Below are 20,149 nucleotides of genomic sequence, written 5' to 3' on the forward strand. Positions count from 1 at the left end.
CTTGAAATCAGTGTATTTAAGAGTTTTAACCTGTATGTGACACACGTAAAAGTTTTGGGAGAAGCCTTTCTTCAGTTTTTGAGATGTCATTTTTCATTGCTTTATTGGCTCTATATATAGAGAGAGAGAGGTAATTTCCTGCCATTATGGAACTTGACATAGAAAGTTATCTCATACAGGTACAGTGCAGGACACAGCACAGTGAAAATGAACTTGAAATAAAACCAAACAACCATATTCAAGAGGATTGTCAATGTTGGGACAATTCCCAAGTTAAAGTATAGCTGTCCATTCTTGAACAAACGCTTGTGCAAACCAACTGGGGTCCAGAACTGTGGAAATGCCCAACGGAAGACTTACTTATCTTTGCATGTTGGCAGCAACCATCAGAGTATACTGGTGAATTAGGTAGTGGGTAGAGTCATATCACCCTGCAGTTCTCGCCTGGATTAGCATCAGGATTGAGCCTGGCCAGTATCTGGATGGGAGACCTTCTGGGGAAAACTAAGATTGCTGCTGGAAGTAATATTAGTGCAGCCAGAAGGTGGTGCTCACCCTGTTGTCTGTGTGGGTCCTAATGCCCCAGTGTAGTGACTGGGACACTATACTGTAAAAACAGCACCGTCTCTCAGTTGAGACGTTAAACCGAGGTCCTGACTCTCTGTGGTCATTAAAACTCCCAGGACACTCCTCGTAAAGAGTACGGTATAACTCCAGTGTCCATTGGTCCTTGTCCTTCACAGCATATAATGATCTCCCTTTCTGCATTGGCTAAACAACTCTCCTTTCCACCAATAGCGAATATGTAGTGGGTGTTCTAAATGCACTATGGCTGCCATCGCATCATCCAGGTAGATGCTACACACTGGATTTTATTCTCTCACTTGTGTTATTTTCAATCCTTTAGCATTTATTTGCTACAAGGCCTTGATCTTCTGGTGCATGCAGAATTAAACTAAAGTCTCAATAAGATCAGTTCTAAAGCTACATCACATTAGAAGTACAAAGTATTTTATCTACATCAGGGGTGTCCAATCTTATGTGCACAGGGCCAGTGTGGTGTCACAGGTTTCATTCTAATCAGGAAGATCCACACCCGATTCCACCTGTTAAATCAATTGAGCTGGGCTTTCAATAGACTCAGGAGTGGCTTCTGCTTGTTTGGAATGAAAACCTGCATCCACACAATCCCTTTCTGGATAAGATTAGACAGACACCCCTGATTACAGTGGTTCTCAACGCAGGGTCCATGAAGCATAGATACAAGATTGGGTTTCAGAACCTTGGATTATATGAATATTAGGATATTAAATGTATTAAAAATAAATCCCTATATTTAATACAGTATATCAAAACCAGTATAGCATATAGGCACAAAAAAAATCACAGTTTCTAGGAGCCAACATGACTTTAATTAAATTCTCAGAGGCATTTGACAAGTGTATGAGGGCACAAGCACGGGCGGAGGGGTTGTGGCTCATGCTGAAATTGGACCACTTTCTGTAAACTCCACATCACATTCCCATTGAAACATGACTCACCACACAACACAGCCAAGAAACTGTATATTAGAATAAATGCTAGCATCATTTTACATAAGTATTGAGGGAAAACTTGACTCAACTGTAGTTCATAAATCAGAAGGCGAGTCCATTTTAAAGAAAAAACTAAATCAAAAGAAAAACCTCTGGGTTATTGATCAAATCCAAAATGAACAATGTCTTGCTATATCTCTGCATGAAAAAGCCCAATACATGGAAGCCACACCACCAAAACCAAAAAACAGAAAAAGCAACATATGGAGGATTTAAATCAGTAATCAGATCACAATGCAGGCAAAAAGAAAATATTAAAAATCACTCATTTGTCAAATATAACCATACATGATTTTTTTTTTAAACAATTTTTTTTCCTGGTACAGAAAAGGAACTGAGAATTGACCCTAAATTCTAAAAAATAATATGTCTCTAATCCAAATGTGTCCAAGAGGTAGATCAACAATAGTTAAGGGGGGGGGGGGGGGGGGCAGAAAAAAAAACAAAAAAGAAGGGGGGGGGGGAGAAGAGAAAAAAAAAAAAAAAAAAAAAAACACAACACCACACCCTCACAGATCACTTGTGCCCCTCCTGTGAATGAAGGCACAATACACTGAGCCAAAGCAGAACACAAGTGCTCACAAGGGACTCAATGTATCGGCACAGATTTTTAATAACGTAGTGAGAGGCACAAGCTTCAACGCCACCCACTCTTGACTCAGCTGAGGTAGACATTATTACTAGTGTGGAAGCATGAATACGCTCTTTTACCACAATCATTTACATTCTTGTGAGAAAAAACACAAAACATTGTTTTCCTCCATACATCTAAAAGATTCATTATTTTTCTCTTGCATTTCTAATTTTGAATAAAATAAAAAATAATAATAAATCACATCCATTTCTACATTACTGCTGGCTATAAAGATGCATCCATTGTAACATCAAAAGCATTTGAAACCAGTGCAACTCCCCCAACCCTCACCATGCAGTGACAGACACTTGACAAAAATGTTTGCAGTGTGGAAAAGCCTGGTGTGATGGAAGCCAACTCACAAATGTCAAAAGTAAAGGCTGGGAAAAGAAAAATGCACATGTTCCACAAAGGGCTGGGATGTGATAATCTGATGAAGGCGCATCAGTGTCTTACAGCAGGACTTAACACGATCCCTGAACGCTGAAGCTAATCCCTGAATGCCAACTTAACGTTTGTGGGAAAATGTACATGCCAAAATGTTAATGTTATAATTGCTAAACTAAATGGCATTGCTGCAATATGTATGGTCAGCATTTTTTTCGCATTTATAGCTTGTTTTTTGATGTTTCCAGAAGAAGGTGGCTCCTCGGCAACACTGAGGCGCTTTACAATATTCCTATCTGCGAACAGCAAGCCCTTAAACCTCACACCTACCTACATGTGCAGACATTCTTATGTACAGTTATTAACTGTCTGCATCATAACAAATGTGGGGCTTGAGGGTCTTGTGTTAACAGACTTTTTCTAAAAAAATAAAAATGTTCAAGAACTATTAGGTTTTATAAAGTATACAAAATACCACAAAGCAAAATAAAAAAAGAAAGGAACATTTTCCCATATATATATCATTTACTTTTTTTTCTGAGGTACTCTAGCCTGAGGTAGATCAGTAAAAATGCATATTAACTTGGTTTCCTGGTTAACACCAATCAACACTTCCTGTAATCATTAGTGGCAGTGTTGCTCTGCCACCTTTCGTATTTCATCTTGTATCTATATATAATTCTTTTCTTTATAAAATGCATCTGAATTTATAAAATGCCATTAGCAATACTGGGACAAAATATTTCTGAACACACCACTTCCGGTCCCATCCCATACCCAGAGCTTTTATGACCCCACCCCTAGCCAGGATAGGAGAGCAATGCCTTGACTTTTCCATGAGAAACTCAAAACCAATACACAAAATAGAGTTAAAGGGGAAAAACAAGAAGAAAAAAAAAAAAAAGAAAAGAAGATTGTGCAGTTACCACATTACGGCAGTGAAGGGGAGACTAGTTTTCATAGCCGCGTTCTCATGTTTAGAACAAAATAGATTCTCGTAGAAATTCCAGGAGGTGGGTGGGGTTTAAGAATAGGTGGGGTGAACTCCAGAGATGGGCACGTCCCATGTCCCGCTCTTGGCGAATTATTTCCTCCGTGGTATTGGAGCCCCAGCAGGGGACGCTTTGGGCTGCTGCCGCCTCACCTGTGAGAGGATCTCCTGAATCTTTCGCTGAGCCAGCTATGAAATGAGATGCGCACACATCAATAACTCAGAATGATACACAGTTGATCAAACAAATCTAAAAAAGGCAGCCATGTTATATAGTTTCTGAAACTGTCAAAATTTATCAATATGGTAATTACTTAATACCAGAAAGCATAACTGAACTGATGCAATAGGGGCTAAATTACCTGGCTTGCATAGAAGTGCCCAGTAATTTTCACTACCACTTGATCAGTTTCATCCGGTGTCTGATCACGGGGGACAACCACCTCTGCACTAGTTAGGTTCTGTAGTTCATTCACCTATACAGGAGTATGACAATTTTGATCATGGAAAACAAAGTTTCTCAGAAAGTTGAAAAAAAATACTGGGTTGGCTATTGCGCCTTAGGATCTCCAGTTATTGCTATTCAAGCATCACTTCACAACAGGTCACGCCAGGCAACTGCTTTAAGACTACACAGGAAGCCCACCTTCTAAAATTTCATTGACACATTTTAAAGTATCTACATTATTAATCAATGTTGGTGGAATTCAATACGTCATTCCACTATAAGGAAAATAATCTACCAATGGAGCAGATTTCAAACGACTGCCAATTTGTCCAGGACTGGCCGTCCCAGCAAATTCAGCTGAGCTGACCATCTGATGCAAAAAGAAGTCTCAAAGTATCCCAAAATTTCATCACAGGATCTGCTAGCAAGTCTCGCAAGTGTTGGTGTTAAAGTGCATGCTTCTACAATGCTTCTGCAAATTTGAACTGCATGGGAGGCGTGTCAAGAAAAAGCCTACGTTGTCTAAAAAGAACGTTCGTGCAAAACTACAGTTTGCCAATGAGCATATAGGCAAAGACCGGCCCTTTTGGAATAATGTGCTCTGGGCAAACAAATCAAAGATGGAGTTGTTTGGCCACAGTATCAGCAGACATGTTTGGTGCCATGTTTGGAGAAGCACATACAAACAAGCACGGTGGTGGAAATGTTATGGTTTGGGGTTAATTCGCTGCCTCAGGGACTGGACAGCTTGCAGTCATTGATTCAACTATGAATTCTGCATCATATCAAAGAGTGCTTGAAGATAATGTGTGAGGCCATCTGTCCAAAAGGTGAACTGAAAGTGGACCCATCAACAGGATAATGATCCTAAGCACACTAGCAAATCCACCAAGGAATGGCTCAAAAAGAAGAAATTGAGGGTTATGGAATGGCCTAGTCAAAGCCTGAATTTGAATCCCATGTAAATGGTGGTGGAGGGAATTTGAAAAAGGCAGTACATGCAAGAAAACCCCCAAACATCTTGCAACTGAAAGAATACTGCATGGAAGAGTGGTCAAAAATTCCAGCAAGCCTAGTGGACAACTATGCACAACGCCTACAAGAAGTTATTTGTGCTAAAGGGGGCAATACTAGCTTCTGAGACCAAGAGTGTTCTTACTTTTTCCCCACAAATAATCACATCTATTGATATTTCTGTTGAATAAATGATTAAAAAATACATTTTTCCCTTGTGGTTTTGTTCAAGTACATCAACTTCATTAATAGGCACTGTTTCAAAGAGGATCAAATGTTTGCTTGTCTGAATATGTATTTATAAAAAACAGAAATTTCTATGGGGTGTACTTATTTTTTCACCTATATAGTTACAGTGGCACCCGTCAAGGGGTGGTATGCATTAGGCAGCAAGTGAACAGCCAATTCTTTAAGTTTGTGTTGGAATCAGGAAAAACGGGCAAGCATAAGGATCTGAGCGACTTTGAGAAGGGTTAAATTGATGGCTAGACGACAGAGTCTGAGCATCTCCAAAATGACTGGTCTTGTGGGGTGTTCCTGGTATGCAGTGGTTAGTACCTACCAAAAGTGGTCCAAGGAGGGACAACCTGTGAATCGGCAACAGGGTCTGATGAGATCACGTTTTCTTTTACATCATGTGGACAGCCGGGTGCATGTGTCGCTTACCTGGGGAAGAGATGGCACCAAGATGCACTGTGGGGGGAAAAAGGCAAGTCAGCAGAGGCAGCATGCTGCTCTGGGCAAGGTTCTGCTGGAAACCTTGTATACTGGCATTCATGTGGATGTTACTTTGACACATACCACTTAAATAAAAATGGTTGCAGACCAAGTACACCCCTTAAATGCAACAACATTCCCTAAAGACTGTGGCCTATTTCAGCTGGACAATGTGCCTTGCCACACTGCAAATTGCTCAGGAATGGTTTAAGGAGCATGCTAGGTGGTGGTGTTGACTTGGCCCCCAAATTCCCCAGATCTCAATTCGATCGAGCATCTGCGGGAGGTGCTGGACAAACAAGTCCAATCCATGGAGGTCCCACCTCACAACATACAGGACTTAAAAGGATCTGCTACAAACATCTTGGTGTCATACCACGGCACACCTTCAGAGGTCTTGTGGAATCCATGCCTCGACAGGCCAGAGCTGTTTTTGGCAGCACCAGAGGGACCTACACAATATTAGGTTGGTGGTTTTAATGTTATGGATGATCAGTGTGTGTATATGTATGAGATATTATATATTATATATATATATATATATATATATATATATATATATATATATATATATATATATATATATATATATATATATATATCTATCTATCTCACACACACATATATACATACACATATATATACACACACATACACACAAAGAAGTCACAAACACCCCTGTTAAAATGGCAGTTTTTGTGGTGCATGTTTTTGTGGCATAAAAAAATAAATCAAAAGGTGTTTCGAAACTCAGTCTTTCTGGTAAGAGTCTTACAGCATGCCACATCTTGACTTGGGAGTATTTTCCCACTCTTTCCTGCAAAAACATTCTAGAGTCATCAAATTGTGAGGGCATCTCCTGTGCACAGCCCGCTTCAGGTCACCCCAGCTGGATTCAGGACTGTGCTTTTGAAAAACTTTTGATTAAGCCATTCCTTTGTTGATATGTATGTTTAAGTCAGTGTCCTGCTGAAAGGTGAAATACCTTTTCATCTTCAGGTTACTAACAGACACCTGAATGTTTTAAACTAAAATTAACTGGTATTTTTATTTTAGCTATTCATGATTCCCTCCACCTTGATAAAAGCCCCTGTTCTGGCTGAAGAAAAGCAGCCCTAAAGCATGATGCTGCCACCTCTATGCTTCACCATGGGAATGGTGTACTTTTGGTGGTGTGCTTTTTTTTTTGCACCAAACATCCCTTCTGGAATTGGTCTCATCAGACCAGAATACATTTTGCCACATGGTTTTGGGTGATTTATTTGAGCTTGGATATTTTTGTGAGAAAGGGTTTGTATCTTAGTCACCCTAGCCCACACATCCAAGAGATTGTTTTTACATGTAGGCCCATCACAATAATTACTTCTTGTAAGATATATGGACATGACCTCGATATTGACCACTGTGTTTACATAAGAATGAATGTCACCAACATTTTAGCAATTCACACTGCTTGTCCTCTCATCTGCTCTAGGGCCATCAAATTAAAATTTTGAATACTCGTCAAATTTAAGATCATGCACATTTGAATGAAAAAACTATGTGCATTCGAATTTAAGATATGTAGCAAGCACTAGCACCGACTTAAAACATGCTGTTGGAAAAAAAAAATTAAATGACAAGATTTTAATGCACTAAATGTTTTTCAAGAAGAAAAATCTAGAAAGAATAGTTCTAGTGTTTCAAATAATCCACACGGGGAGTGAGCTGAAGCCGAACAGTGAATGAACAGCGGAAAATTAAAATGCTTTACTAGCGGGTTAATTAACTCACCTAAACACATGCAATACACGAGATTAATCAGAAATATACAAGCAAACGTTACAACTTGCTGCTACAGAAAATGACAGAAATGCACAAGTGAACTTGAAATAAGGCACTAGGTAATAAGTCATGTTGAATACACTGTTACAATGCATTAAACATGGACATCTTACAGTAAAAGTGGCTAAAAATTTATAAACCACACATGACGAAATATTGACTAAATTTAAAGGTTATTTGTGTCAGAAGACAAAACTATAACAGACACATTGGAACTGGCCTGAGAACCTATGTTAAATCTTTTTTTAAAAAAATTTTTATACATTAGTTTAATTAATTAATTAATGCACTTTTAACAGCCTGGTTGGTTCTTTGCAATAAACAATAACAGTGCTGTTTGGTTTGTATTTATTCTTTGCGCCCTCTTGTGGACTGTTAAATTGATAAAATTTGGCATTCAGTAGTACTTTCCCCTGACTGAAATAATGTCTTTAGAATTTAAACATACAAATTCCAGAATTCTAATTATCAGTGGCATAAAAATGGTCTTAAAATGACTACTGTTTATCACAATTATTTCTGGGACAATAGATCGTCCAACAAAAGTAGCTACCGTGACATGCCTAGTCACATGCAGAGAGTAATATTTACTTGTCATATTCCTGCAGCTCCTTTAAATATTGCCTTAGGTCTCTTGTCCTTTTATAAATATTGGAGGGATGTTCTGTTCTCGCTAATGTCACCATGGTACTCCATTTTCTCGATTTGTTGATGGCCTTCACTGTGTTCCATGGCTTTAGCAGTCAGATGAAACCAAGATATGAAGAAAGTCCTACAGAAACAGCTGATCTTTATGTGTGGTTAATCAATTTTTATTGATGACCGCTGGATGATAATTAATTCTGAACATGAACAATTACTTTTGATTGAATGTGATCAGTTAATTCTAAACACAGCCACATTTTTAAAAGGGTGTGCATACTTATGCAACCAGGTTATTGTGTGTTTTGTTTGTTTGTTTGTTTTTTTGTTTTAAATTGTTCCCATTCCCCACCCCTAATACGTTTGATTTTTTAAACGCAAATTTTGATACGTTGTAATTTCATATTGAGGGTGGAAAACTTTGACGATTTATCTTGGTTTGATTTTTTTTACATCACAAAAATCTGCCATTTTAACAGGGGTGTGCAGACTTTATATCCATTGTGCATGTATTATTAGAAAGTTGTGCTTCCCCTATTTTAATAACCACCAGTCGCCACTGTTTTACATCATAGAATATTACACAACAATTAAAGCTGGTATATAAGGTGCAGGAACACGCTTCCCTTGCTCACTTCCGGCGGGTTTAACCATGCCTGATGCAGATGACTGATCTTGTGAGATCAACCCTCATTTGTAAACTCAATATAACAGGTTAAGCATGCATTACATTATTGAGGAAGCACATTTAAAAAATAAATGTTATGCTTTGATTCAATAGGACATCAAAAAACATGGGGAAAAAGGTTAAGTTTTATATAGTTCAGAAACATCCTACCACTAAATTTATCCTTTACCGTTTTGCCACCTTTACCAATGACCCTGCCGGCAGCAAATGATGGCACTTTAATGTGAGCTTCTAGTTTAACCTCTTCCTTTGGGCCAAAAAAGTTCTCTTCCTTCAGCTTTCCAAAGATACGTCCTTGAGCCTGAGAGACAGAGAGAGAAAGAGTTGGGGTGTGTTCCATTTGGAAGTTGCTTTTCCAAGCAGACCAGCTATTTTGATTTTTCATCTGTCATCAGTTATGAGAGGTGTTATGTAAAGAAGTCATGAATATTATTAAAACCAAGTAGAATTTTTCAGGCATCCTTGCATGCAAAATTAATTACCAAAATAGCTGCAAGCAGCAATTAGTGGAGTATTTCAAGAGCCAGTACTGGCATGTGAACACACATGTGAACTTAGTTTCACTGTACATTAGGCTTGCCACGGTATATACACACACACACACACACACACACACACACACACACACCGGTATGAAGTTTTATACCAGTGTAAAGGGGGAAACGTTTTGAATGAAAAGTTAATCACAGTTCCTATATCAATATCTTAACGAATAGAACAGCCTTAATTAATGCAACGAGTTTGCAACTCATGATAAATTAAAAGAACGCATTGGAAGTTCTTTACGAAAGTATCAAAACTACACAGGCAGCGTAGCATGCAAACTGATGTTGCTGCATTTAACAGACAGGATCAACTGTGCAAGGTCAACACTAATGTGTGCAAAATATTAAACAGAACTCCAACGCTACCTAGCTGCATTTAAAAGACAAAACAAAGACCATCATTGAAATGACTGAACACTTGATTCCTAAAAGCTAATGAGCAGTGTTTCCTACTAGTGGCAAGCATGGCAAAAAAAGGGTGCATTTGCACAACCAGCACCGCATCAGTGTTCAGCACGGCAGGAAATGTAGTGACCCCCGAGAGATCACTGCTCAAGCTTAAAATGGTGGAAAAGCATATCTTTGCAAGCAAATATGTGTAGAAGCCATAGGCTGTGCATAGGCTATATTTGTTGTTTGTCACATTCATTTTGAACAAAGCCCATGTTTGCTGTTTGGCATGTTAGTGGTATGGTAAATAATTTCAAACTAACAATCTAAGTTTGAAAATCAAGCCGCCCTGCGTTAGTGTAGGAGCAATTGCACAGTGAAAATTACCTCATAGCACCATGTAGCATCCAACCAGCATGGCATTACCGGTTTGAACAAGGGATACTGTACCAGTCTGAAAATGAATATACTGTGCCAAGTCTACTGTACATTGTGCACTGTAGCTCAATCACACTTCCTGTTTGCATTACCCTACATGTTAATTGATTGCCTCGCCATGACAACGCTGTTCCAGATGTAACATTTACTTCCCAATTTAATATCATGGATATATTGACATTCTGATGAAGAGAAGTATTAAAAAGGTTTGTTCATAAGCCTCACTTTTTGTTGCCAGATGGTGGCACTATTGGCATGAGTATGTGACTAAAGCCCATCACTGAAAATCATGGAGGAAAAGGCCATACTGCATGATTTGCAGTGGACTTATGCCACTTCCTGTTTGTGCAGCATAACCTGTTAATTGATTGCCTTGCCATGACAATAAAATGGCAGACTTCAAAAATTTCTTCACAATTTAGCATTGTGGACATTCACACCATATTGACTCAATTTAGTTTGAATCTGATGAATCCCCTGGGAGGAGTATTTAAAAGCTTGACAACTGTTAATTTTTTTTTTAAAAGGCACAAAACCCAAAATGATTCACTTCTGTTGGTTGGCATTAATGGATATGATTGTGAAATTTGTCTTTAGTAAACCCACATGCCTAACAAATTTGATGCATGCTGGTGAAACTGGATGCTCTGGTCCAATTTTTTTGCCAGATCGCCATGACCAGAATTTGTTTGTGTGTGTACCAAGTTTTGTGAAGAAACACTTTAGAGGGGCTTAAAGTTTTTTAAAATGGAGAAGCCAAGCTACTAAATGCAAATTAAACTCCAGACCTTTTACACCTTTGTCATGAAATAATGAGTTAACCACACCTTGCCAATCAATCAGTTGTCCAATTACTTTTGAGCCTGTGAAAATGGACATAATAAATGGCTGCAATTGCTGAAGTTACAAAATTCATCAGGGGAAAAAAAAAGTAAAAAGTTGCTGTCCAAATACTTATGGACCCAGCTGTATATTCAAGTTCATTTTAGTACACAGCCTTGATGATCCTAGACATACTAAACTGAATTTTGGTGGCTGACGGAAGGCTACAGGATATTCCATCTGCTCACAAGACCAGTACCTTGAACTGGGCTTCTGGTGGTCCTGAAATAATGACCATCCTCTGCTTGGCATCCATCCCATCAGCTGGAGCAATCTACACAGAGGAATTTAGAAAGTGCTTTTAAATAAATAAATAAATAAATAAATAAACAAACAAACAAACATCCACTACACTTAAACATTCATTTTAATCCGTCACCTACTTTTATTGATGCACCAGCAAAACGGCTGAGCTGCTTTATATGCTGGCCCTGCTTCCCAATGATGGCGCCCACTGCCAGTGCAGGGATGAAGAGATGCACAGTCTCTGACTCTGGCTGCTGCTGACACAGAAAGTGACTGTACATACTTCTATATGTAAAAGATAACACCTCACCACCTACAATCGGGTCCATAAATAGCAAATAAACAAACTGAACAAGGAAACGGGCATAAAACTGCTCAGTCAATTGTCCAATTACTTCTGAGCCTGTGAAAATGGGACTATGTAATACATGGCTGGAATTCCTAAATGGTTAATGCAATATTTTGGTTAAACCCATTGAATTAAAGGTGCAAGTCTACATTTCAATCACATGATGGCTTAATTACAAATCCAGTAGTGTAGAGTGAAAAAATTACGAAAAATGTCACTGTCCAAATACTTACGGACCCCGGCTGTGTAAGGTAAACATGGTGCAGAAGGTCAGGTGTGACTGAAGTGCACAGGATACATTATCCTGACTTTTCAAAACAAATGTTCTTATTTTAAGTAATTTTGTTCCTTCCTCATATTCTTCTTTAAAAAAAATAAAGTGAGGTTTGAAATTAATTGCACAAATTCTGGCACAAGCAGAATCTTGCCTGTGAACAAGGATCATTCTTGGCAACTCTCGCAGACAAAACAGCCAATTGTGTCTGCATATTTTTGACAACTTGCAAAATGTTTACTTGTTCTAGTCCACTTTCCAGCTAGAACAATAATGCAGATTGCTTGGAAACATTGATTCACAGCTGTAGCTATAAAGCCAGGCAAAGCAAAGTCACATGACTGGTTGCATACGTTTTACTTGCAGCCAAACTTTCATATTCAAATACATAAATTGCTATAAGGAGTATGTTAATAAGCACCTCAAGCAATCAAAAGTCTCCAGCATCTGCCCAAGATAAACCCCACACACAGATCACCAGTTCAAGGTATTCTGATGGTGCAGGTAGCCCATGTTAAACCATCACCTGGTCCAACTTTATTTACATACAGGTCAAATAAACAAATACAGCACTTGAAAAGCATACAATTTAACAGGCTGTATTTTATGCAATGTTACTTGGGGAAGTTATGCCAGTTCATAGGCCACAGAAACAAAAGGAAGCCAAGGCCAATAACTGCACCCTTCAGCCAATCAGGTAGAGCACGGCCAGCAGCCGTGCAACGCATTGTGGTTTGGGGGACTTACAGAGAGGGATGGGCTATCACTGGAGGACCAAAACGGCACCTCGCTCGGAAACACGCTGCACTACAGGAGAAAGACGCATTAACACAGGCACACTTGCCAGCCTGTGCATTCTTGCTGCAAACATTAACACAACCAAACCACAACACTCCATCACAAATGAGCACAAATACTCCATGGTCTCTGGAGTATTGAGAGTATGGCTTTTTGCTTCAATTTCCACACCTTTTGTGAGGCTCACTAAGATTATTGTAACATGCCAATTGGTCAAACTAGAAAATTGGCATTACTACTGTTAGGATATGCTCCTTCATCAAAGTAGAACAGTGGACTAAAACAAAGTAAAAGCATGCAATGCTCATCAGACTTAAATGTACTGACCCACTCACACTTACCCCAAAGGATGGGTATCCAGCTTGTGCTCCAGAAAAGGGTCCTGGCACCATAGAGGGGGATACTGCTCCTGCTGTCCCACCCGGGAAAAGACCCAGAGCATTCAAATTCAAACCAGGAATCAGATTAGATTGGAGCTGCCGACACATGCAAAAAGGCAAATAAACAAGTGATAAACATCTTAATCATTTAGCGCAACCTTTTAAAGTGACAGTTGCAAAAACACATCTTAAAGTGCTGCTTTTTTGTTTTCTGCTTGACAAGTAAAAGTAGAGACTGTGCTCCCAACATACATTCATGGAAGCCACATCATTCTCATAGGCCTCTCTGATTTTCTTCATGACCTCCTCTTCAGCTCTCGCACATGCCTCTGTTGAGCCCTTGACTGTGATTGTTCGCTCTGGGTTATACAGAGTCAGGTCCTGGAGACTGGAGAAGAGCTTGAAAGTTTACTTGTTATTTATGGATATTCAGCATCATGTATACTCAGCTTGGCAGTCAATTACAACATCATGAAAAACAACAGCACTATTTACAAATCCACTCACGGTGAGATGGTGATTTTGGTCCCAGTGTCTTGCTCAATTTTTTTCAAATTGCGACCCTCTTTTCCAATCAGTCGCCCCACAAAGTTATTATGAGCCAAAATCTTCAGAGGAATCTCTTCAGCGCTGTACAGGAGATACAAACAAGGCAGATGGAGGGACAGCAAATGCATGATGAGAGGAAATGCATAAAGATTATGCATAAAGATTTGCAAGAGGGCAACTGATCAAATGAAGCTAGTCAGCTTCTCAGCTAGTGTCTGTGGGTGGGAGTATATAAGAGCAACTAACATTTTTGTGTCTAGGGCCTCCTTCTGCATGATCTCCATGATGCTCCTGCAGGCAGAGCTACAGCCTTCTGGAGTTGAATGGACTGTTATGGGTTTCTCTGCTGCTCCTGCATTTTCCTTACGATGGATGTCAATTCTGCATGGTTGTATAGGGAGGGGAAAATCACAACATTCAGACATTGTCAAAAAGCAGAGCTATGTTCTAGTCCTAAAACTTATTACTTTTATTCATTACTTAATACTTATGTCTGCAGATGAACAAATCAAATATCCCTTTTTTTTTTTAATATAGAGATAGATATAATTAAGAAATTTTTTTTTTTTTTTTTTTTTTTTTAAAAAAAGCATCCTACATGAACCAACAGAATCACTAGTGGCTCTCGAAATAGACAATGAACCACATAAATTTGCTTGCAACACCTGTGCATGCACAAATATTTATAAAAAAACAAACCCAAAATCATACTTACTTTGAGTGCGTCTGTTTGGTAATATTGCGAATGGTAGCACCCTCTTTGCCAATGATGGCACCCACAAACTGGGTGGGCACGAGCATGCGCAGTGGAATGTCAGACTGCAGCTTAGGGCGGGTACCCAGAGAGGGTGAGGGCTGGCGTGGTGCACCACGTGGGGCCCCTCCTCTCCTGCTGCCCACTGCCGGGGGATCGGAGAGCACAGATTCATCTGGTATGTAGCATACCTTCAGTGCATAGCTTTCCATCATGAAACCATTCAGTTTCTCAACTGCTCTAAAGACAGGGAAGAAAGAATTGAGTGTGTGGGTGGACAGGACATCGTGCTGAACACAACTTTTCTTAAATGCACAGCACCATCATGCTTTCTGACATTTGGCTGCTCCAAGTTTGTAGTTGCCTTGGTCAATGGGAAGATCAGAATCTGCTATTGGCACACCTCAATATCAATTTGAGACTGTATTAAAAATAGAATGTGCAATTAAAGATTGTGCCCACTGGGGAGAAAAAAATGAAGCTCTTACATCCTCTTGTTATGAGGATTTGACAGCAAGTTAAAACATAAAAAGCTACACAATAACAGCATAAATGCAACAAACATGGTATAAACATAAAATCAGTAACCTAGGCAGGACTGGTGAGTAAATATATGGTTAAAATATTATATAAACAAGACCCTTAGCAGTGAACACCAAGAGTCCTGCAATGACACTGATCTGGCATTAGATGGCAGCAGTAAAATGAAGCAGCTACAAGTTTCACACATTGTACACATGGAGTGCTCTAGCTAAACTCAGAAAGGGGAGTACTCACTGTCTGGCCTGCTCCTTAACTGCATAACGCACATTTACTACGGCTGTCTCCGTGTCCGTGTTGACTACAGACAGAAAAACATTTGTTTTAAATCATTTAGCAGATAGCCGTATCCAGAGCGAATAACAGAAGTGCTCAAAACACATCCTGATAGTACAAATAGGTCTGGGTCAAAGAATACCATCCATCTAAACCTCTGTAATAGAGGAGTTAGCTTGAAAGTAAGTTCTAAAAGGGTAAAACTAGGTTTAAAACAAACAAGAGATACCTTGTTCACAACTCTCCACTGTGCCATACTGAGCTAATAATCCATCCAACACCTGCACAAGGAAACAAGAAAAACAACGCATGAGTGTAACCGAGCATTAGGCAATGTCAAAAGGAAGTGAGTGACAAACTGGCCTACAGTATTAAGCACATCAAATTATTGAGCCCACATTTAATAAGATGTGGCCAGCTCTTCCTTAAGCACCCAATTTGTTTGGATCATCGAGTGTGATTAGTTGCTGAAATGACTGGAGGCTTGTCTGTAGCTCTCACTGATTTTAGGTGCACATGTCACACTCAAATTGACAGTCACTTATATGGCACTGAGCAACTTTTACAATGAACATTTCTTAGCAGTGACACTTTATATAGAGGTGTGCTGTATTGGTATGCTATTTAGCATAGTCTAAAATAGCATGCAGTTTTATGTGAAAGAATGAGCAGGAGGAGCGGTGCCTCCAGGCATAGAAGCACACACCCCTCTATACATCTACCAATACACACCCACTTCCGGTCTCCTCTTCACATCCTCTTACTGGCTGACACCAACCATACTATGGAAATCTCTTGCCACCGAGAAGCTCCAGCCATTGGCTGCATGAGCAGTCAGTCAATTATTTAAGCATGCCAATGGTTGGTTGGTGCTGTGTGTATAGGGGGTGGGGTAGTGCACACATGGAGAGCAGAGACTTCCGAGTGCACAGGGGCAGTGGGTTATAATCCAAGCCAGACTGATCTTGCCTAAACACTGGAAGTGAAAAGGGGGCCTCTTTGCTACACTGCAGTATATCCCACATACAGATACCCACAGATGGCACAAACCCTAAACAAGAGCTCATACTCCAGACAAAATCCTAAAGCACAAGCCCATGCTGTAAAAAGTGAATAACCACATTGCTGGTTAAAATTCTCTCAGCGTGGCCATGGACTTATTCCTACATGTGAAATTGATGGGTAGTTTATTCAATAACTGCATTATTTTTCAAACTTGACCAATTTAGAGTTAAAACTGCATGAAGTTAAATATTTGCTCTCTTCAAGCACTTCACTAAACAGATAAGCAGATCAAAAAAAAAAAAAAACACTATGAAAAAAAAATGTATCGTTCTGAAGGTCTTGGCTTGAAAATCAATAGTTTAAATTACAAATTATACACAGAAAATACCCAAAGCAATTTTATAAAATCTGTATTTTGTGTGTCACAGTTTAGGCCCAAGACCATGTTGGCAATGTGCTCAGTCTTGACCATCTTCACAGATGCTACTGGCTTCTGATGGTCAAAGAGCAGCTCTCTCACCATGTTCTGATCCAGGCACACATTTTGCTATTATGGCATGAGAAGTCAGATGTTTTGCTTCAATTCCTTAACTCCCTTCAACAACCATGAGTGACTGCTGATTGAATGCATGGCTGCAACTAACAATTTTTCATAATCGATTAGTTGGCCAATTATTTTTTCGGCTAATCAGATTTTTTTTTGGGGGGGGGGGCAAACTTCAGTACCTTTTTTGTTTATTTAAAATAAAATCCACAATCTGAGTGGTAAATATAAACTTCAGACTAAAACTTTACACAACTGTTTGTCCAAAACAGAAAAGGACCAAATACACACACCAGAATATATATTATTATTAATTCATATATAATATTAATATAATAAATATATAAAATGTATTGGTTTTAGTTTATATTATATATAAAATAGTATTTTATGCATTATTTTATGAATGCACAAAAAGCACTGAATTAAACTACAATCCTAGATTAATCAATAAAACTCACTTTCACTGCACCTTGTGGTTTCTGTTACTCACTGCCTTTAGGAATATTACTTTACTTGCGTTTACTTTTGATCATAGTGTTTTAGATATTACAGATCTTGCTCGTGCTCCCACTCTAATCACCACGTCTACACCGCGCATGAGGAGCAACGCGGCCTTGTTATTAATAGATCACTTCAGTTATAATAAACTACAGAAGTTACACTGCAAGCGCACAAATACAACATATGACAAACTTAAATTAAACTAAACCTTTTAAGCAATTTGCACGTTTCCCCAACCCCTTACACATAGTGGAGCATGTTGGATATAAACATAAGTTTGTGCTTGTGAATCACTTGTTTGATCTCTGGTGTTTAATATAACATGTCCCCCTGCCTTAGAGGACTTTCTTCCTCAGTCATTTGACGACTTTGCCTCCGTCTGATGGTGACTGAGGTCATGTTGGGAACAAAAGGTAATGTTGACAAACAGTAAACTGAAGAAAGTCATTGTTTGTGACTCTGGGTATTAGGCTAAAGCTAGTGGCGGTGCGTATGAGATCACGTGCCATCAACTAGGAAGCGGCTTATATTTCCGGTTAGTGAAAAACCGCTAGTGATATGAGAGATGGTGACCTTTATAAAATTCACACTAGACGGTAGAGTACGCCTGCATAGTGCAAGTGTACAATACGTCATTTTGGAAGCAACTTCGGTGTTTAATGTCCGAAGCATGTTTTTGGAACAGAAGTAACGTAGTGAGTACATGTACTCAGTGCCACGCACAGACCAACTAATCGATAACGAGATTCGTTGACAATTTTCAAAATCGAGTACTATTGATTAGCTGTTGCAGCTCTAGTTGAATGCATTTTTAAAATGGGAATAAACAAAGACTTGATATGCCCCGCTAGAACAACCCATTTGAAAAGGACTCATGTCAAGATATAGAACCAAATCACGACTCTGAATCCATCTCTCAGACACTAAGCAACAAGGGATCAAAAATCTCAAGACTCCAACTAACAGTAACTAGGCCTAGTCCTAGTGGCATATGCATAAATACATCTGGAGCTATGCTTATTTAGCACAGAAATAAGTGCGAATCCTACTTATACCACACCCTGTAAATAAAACACAATCAGCTAGATCATGTTTAACTTCAACCATTAATGATCACTAGAGAAAAAATTTGCAAACATTTTATCCATCTCTGTTCATATAAAAACACCCAATTAACAATTCAAGCACAAACACAAGTTTGAAGTCAAGTCTCTATATTACTCAGGTATATGCTTCATAATTCAACCTTGGCCAAATCAACATGACTGCTCAAAGCATGAACAGTAAACAAAGTAGCACTTCTTACCTTTAAATGAGGTATACTGTAAACACAAGTATTTGCTTTTGGTCAATCAGCATACAGTGATATTCACTTGTATAAACTACAACACATTATACAGTTCACAGTTAGCTAGCTAGCTTCTTGTTAAAAAAAAAAAGACACACATGGAGGTGTCCATGAACTCCCCCCAATTTATAGCTTGAATGGAGGTTAAATTCATACCAAGCTCAGATTCCCCACTTCTGAGGCAATTCAAATTCAGCATAAATCCACCATGTTAAGTGATGCACCAGCAGCCAAAGGGACTAGTGGAGGAATCAAATCATTTTATATATCTAAAATATTATATATATATATATTTATTAGTTGTTCAAGTCAATGACATTTACATCACACAACATATGAATGGAATGAATACCTGGTGGTCATGTTCAACACTTTTCCTCTTCAAAGCTGATCCATTTGTAATACTAGCGGACCAGGTAGTTATTGGTCAGCTCATTCTAAAAATATTATTCATATTATAAAATATTTCTAGCGCTACAACTCTCTGGTCACACAAATGTTTTACAGTACAGCAAAAACCTTTTGATCCATTTATGAATCCCACCCCCAGTGCTTATATGCTGAAAACACCAAAATGTAGAAATAAATTTATAAGAATTCATACGACATTTACTTGAACACAACTGATACAAAATACAAAGTGACTAAGCAAATATTTAGACTGCTTCATTTGCAAACAGGAAATCTTTTAGATATTCAGTAAATACACAAATCTCTCAAGACAGTTAGGTGTGTATTACTCATCTCTAGTGATTTCTGCTGGTGATCAAATGAAGTCCTGCATTTACTGGACACAAGTAATAATTCTTCACACAGAAACATGGCTGCCTTTGGAGTAAAATGGATACTAAATTTACAGTACTCTGACAAATCACTTGCAGCAATGTAAAATGAACCCTTTTGCCCCCTGCGTTTTCGATGAATCTACACTATTTACACATTTCATAAACACTCACAGTATCCCGAGTATCAGGATTATATTTGATTCAAATTAACCAAATATTGTAAAAATTGTAAATTCACACAAGATGCATTTAAGATGGATTTAAATGAGCTCACCACCTCAAGAGGTCTGAGATACATTGTAGCTACATGTAATAAGTGCAAATGCAGGTTTCTAAATGCCACATTTCATAACCGACACCCCCCCCAAAAAAAGAAAAAAAAGTGCTGAACATGCTCTCTAAATGCAGAAGTTGGAGATATTAAAACATATTAAAAATGCCCCAAAAACTAAGATTTTGGATGCAACCACCTTAAATAAATAAATAAATAAATAAAGCACCTAAAAGATAACCCCCAACACTTGAGTTCAAATTTAATTAGCTGATTTGCATATTAACACTTAACCGAGCAATCAGAATTCAGTCTGGCCGACTGGATATGA

General features: G+C 38.7%; 1 protein-coding gene across 4 annotated transcripts in view; it reads right to left on the reverse strand.

Annotated features, from left to right (window-relative positions):
- Positions 1-2,072: 2,072 nt before the first annotated feature.
- The window catches only part of igf2bp3 (insulin-like growth factor 2 mRNA binding protein 3), a 28,572-nt gene continuing 10,495 nt past the window's right edge, over positions 2,073-20,149 (reverse strand). For 2 of the 4 annotated variants that reach the window (XM_053637532.1, XM_053637535.1), the window contains 13 exons: positions 15,591-15,642; positions 15,323-15,386; positions 14,507-14,785; positions 14,038-14,172; positions 13,750-13,872; positions 13,495-13,630; positions 13,204-13,338; positions 12,812-12,871; positions 11,579-11,695; positions 11,395-11,469; positions 9,110-9,241; positions 3,970-4,083; positions 2,073-3,796 (listed from right to left, as the gene is read on the reverse strand). In XM_053637532.1, the coding sequence (XP_053493507.1) occupies positions 3,701-3,796; positions 3,970-4,083; positions 9,110-9,241; positions 11,395-11,469; positions 11,579-11,695; positions 12,812-12,871; positions 13,204-13,338; positions 13,495-13,630; positions 13,750-13,872; positions 14,038-14,172; positions 14,507-14,785; positions 15,323-15,386; positions 15,591-15,642 (1,518 nt within the window). In that variant the 3' untranslated portion in view covers positions 2,073-3,700. Of the gene's footprint in view, positions 3,797-3,969; positions 4,084-5,053; positions 5,763-9,109; positions 9,242-11,394; positions 11,470-11,578; positions 11,696-12,811; positions 12,872-13,203; positions 13,339-13,494; positions 13,631-13,749; positions 13,873-14,037; positions 14,173-14,506; positions 14,786-15,322; positions 15,387-15,590; positions 15,643-20,149 lie in introns of those variants that run through there. The other 2 variants (XM_053637533.1, XM_053637534.1) reach the window with 2 other exon arrangements.

The sequence above is a fragment of the Ictalurus furcatus genome, chromosome 12 (genome assembly GCF_023375685.1).
Source record: "Ictalurus furcatus strain D&B chromosome 12, Billie_1.0, whole genome shotgun sequence".
Classification (NCBI taxonomy): domain Eukaryota; kingdom Metazoa; phylum Chordata; class Actinopteri; order Siluriformes; family Ictaluridae; genus Ictalurus; species Ictalurus furcatus.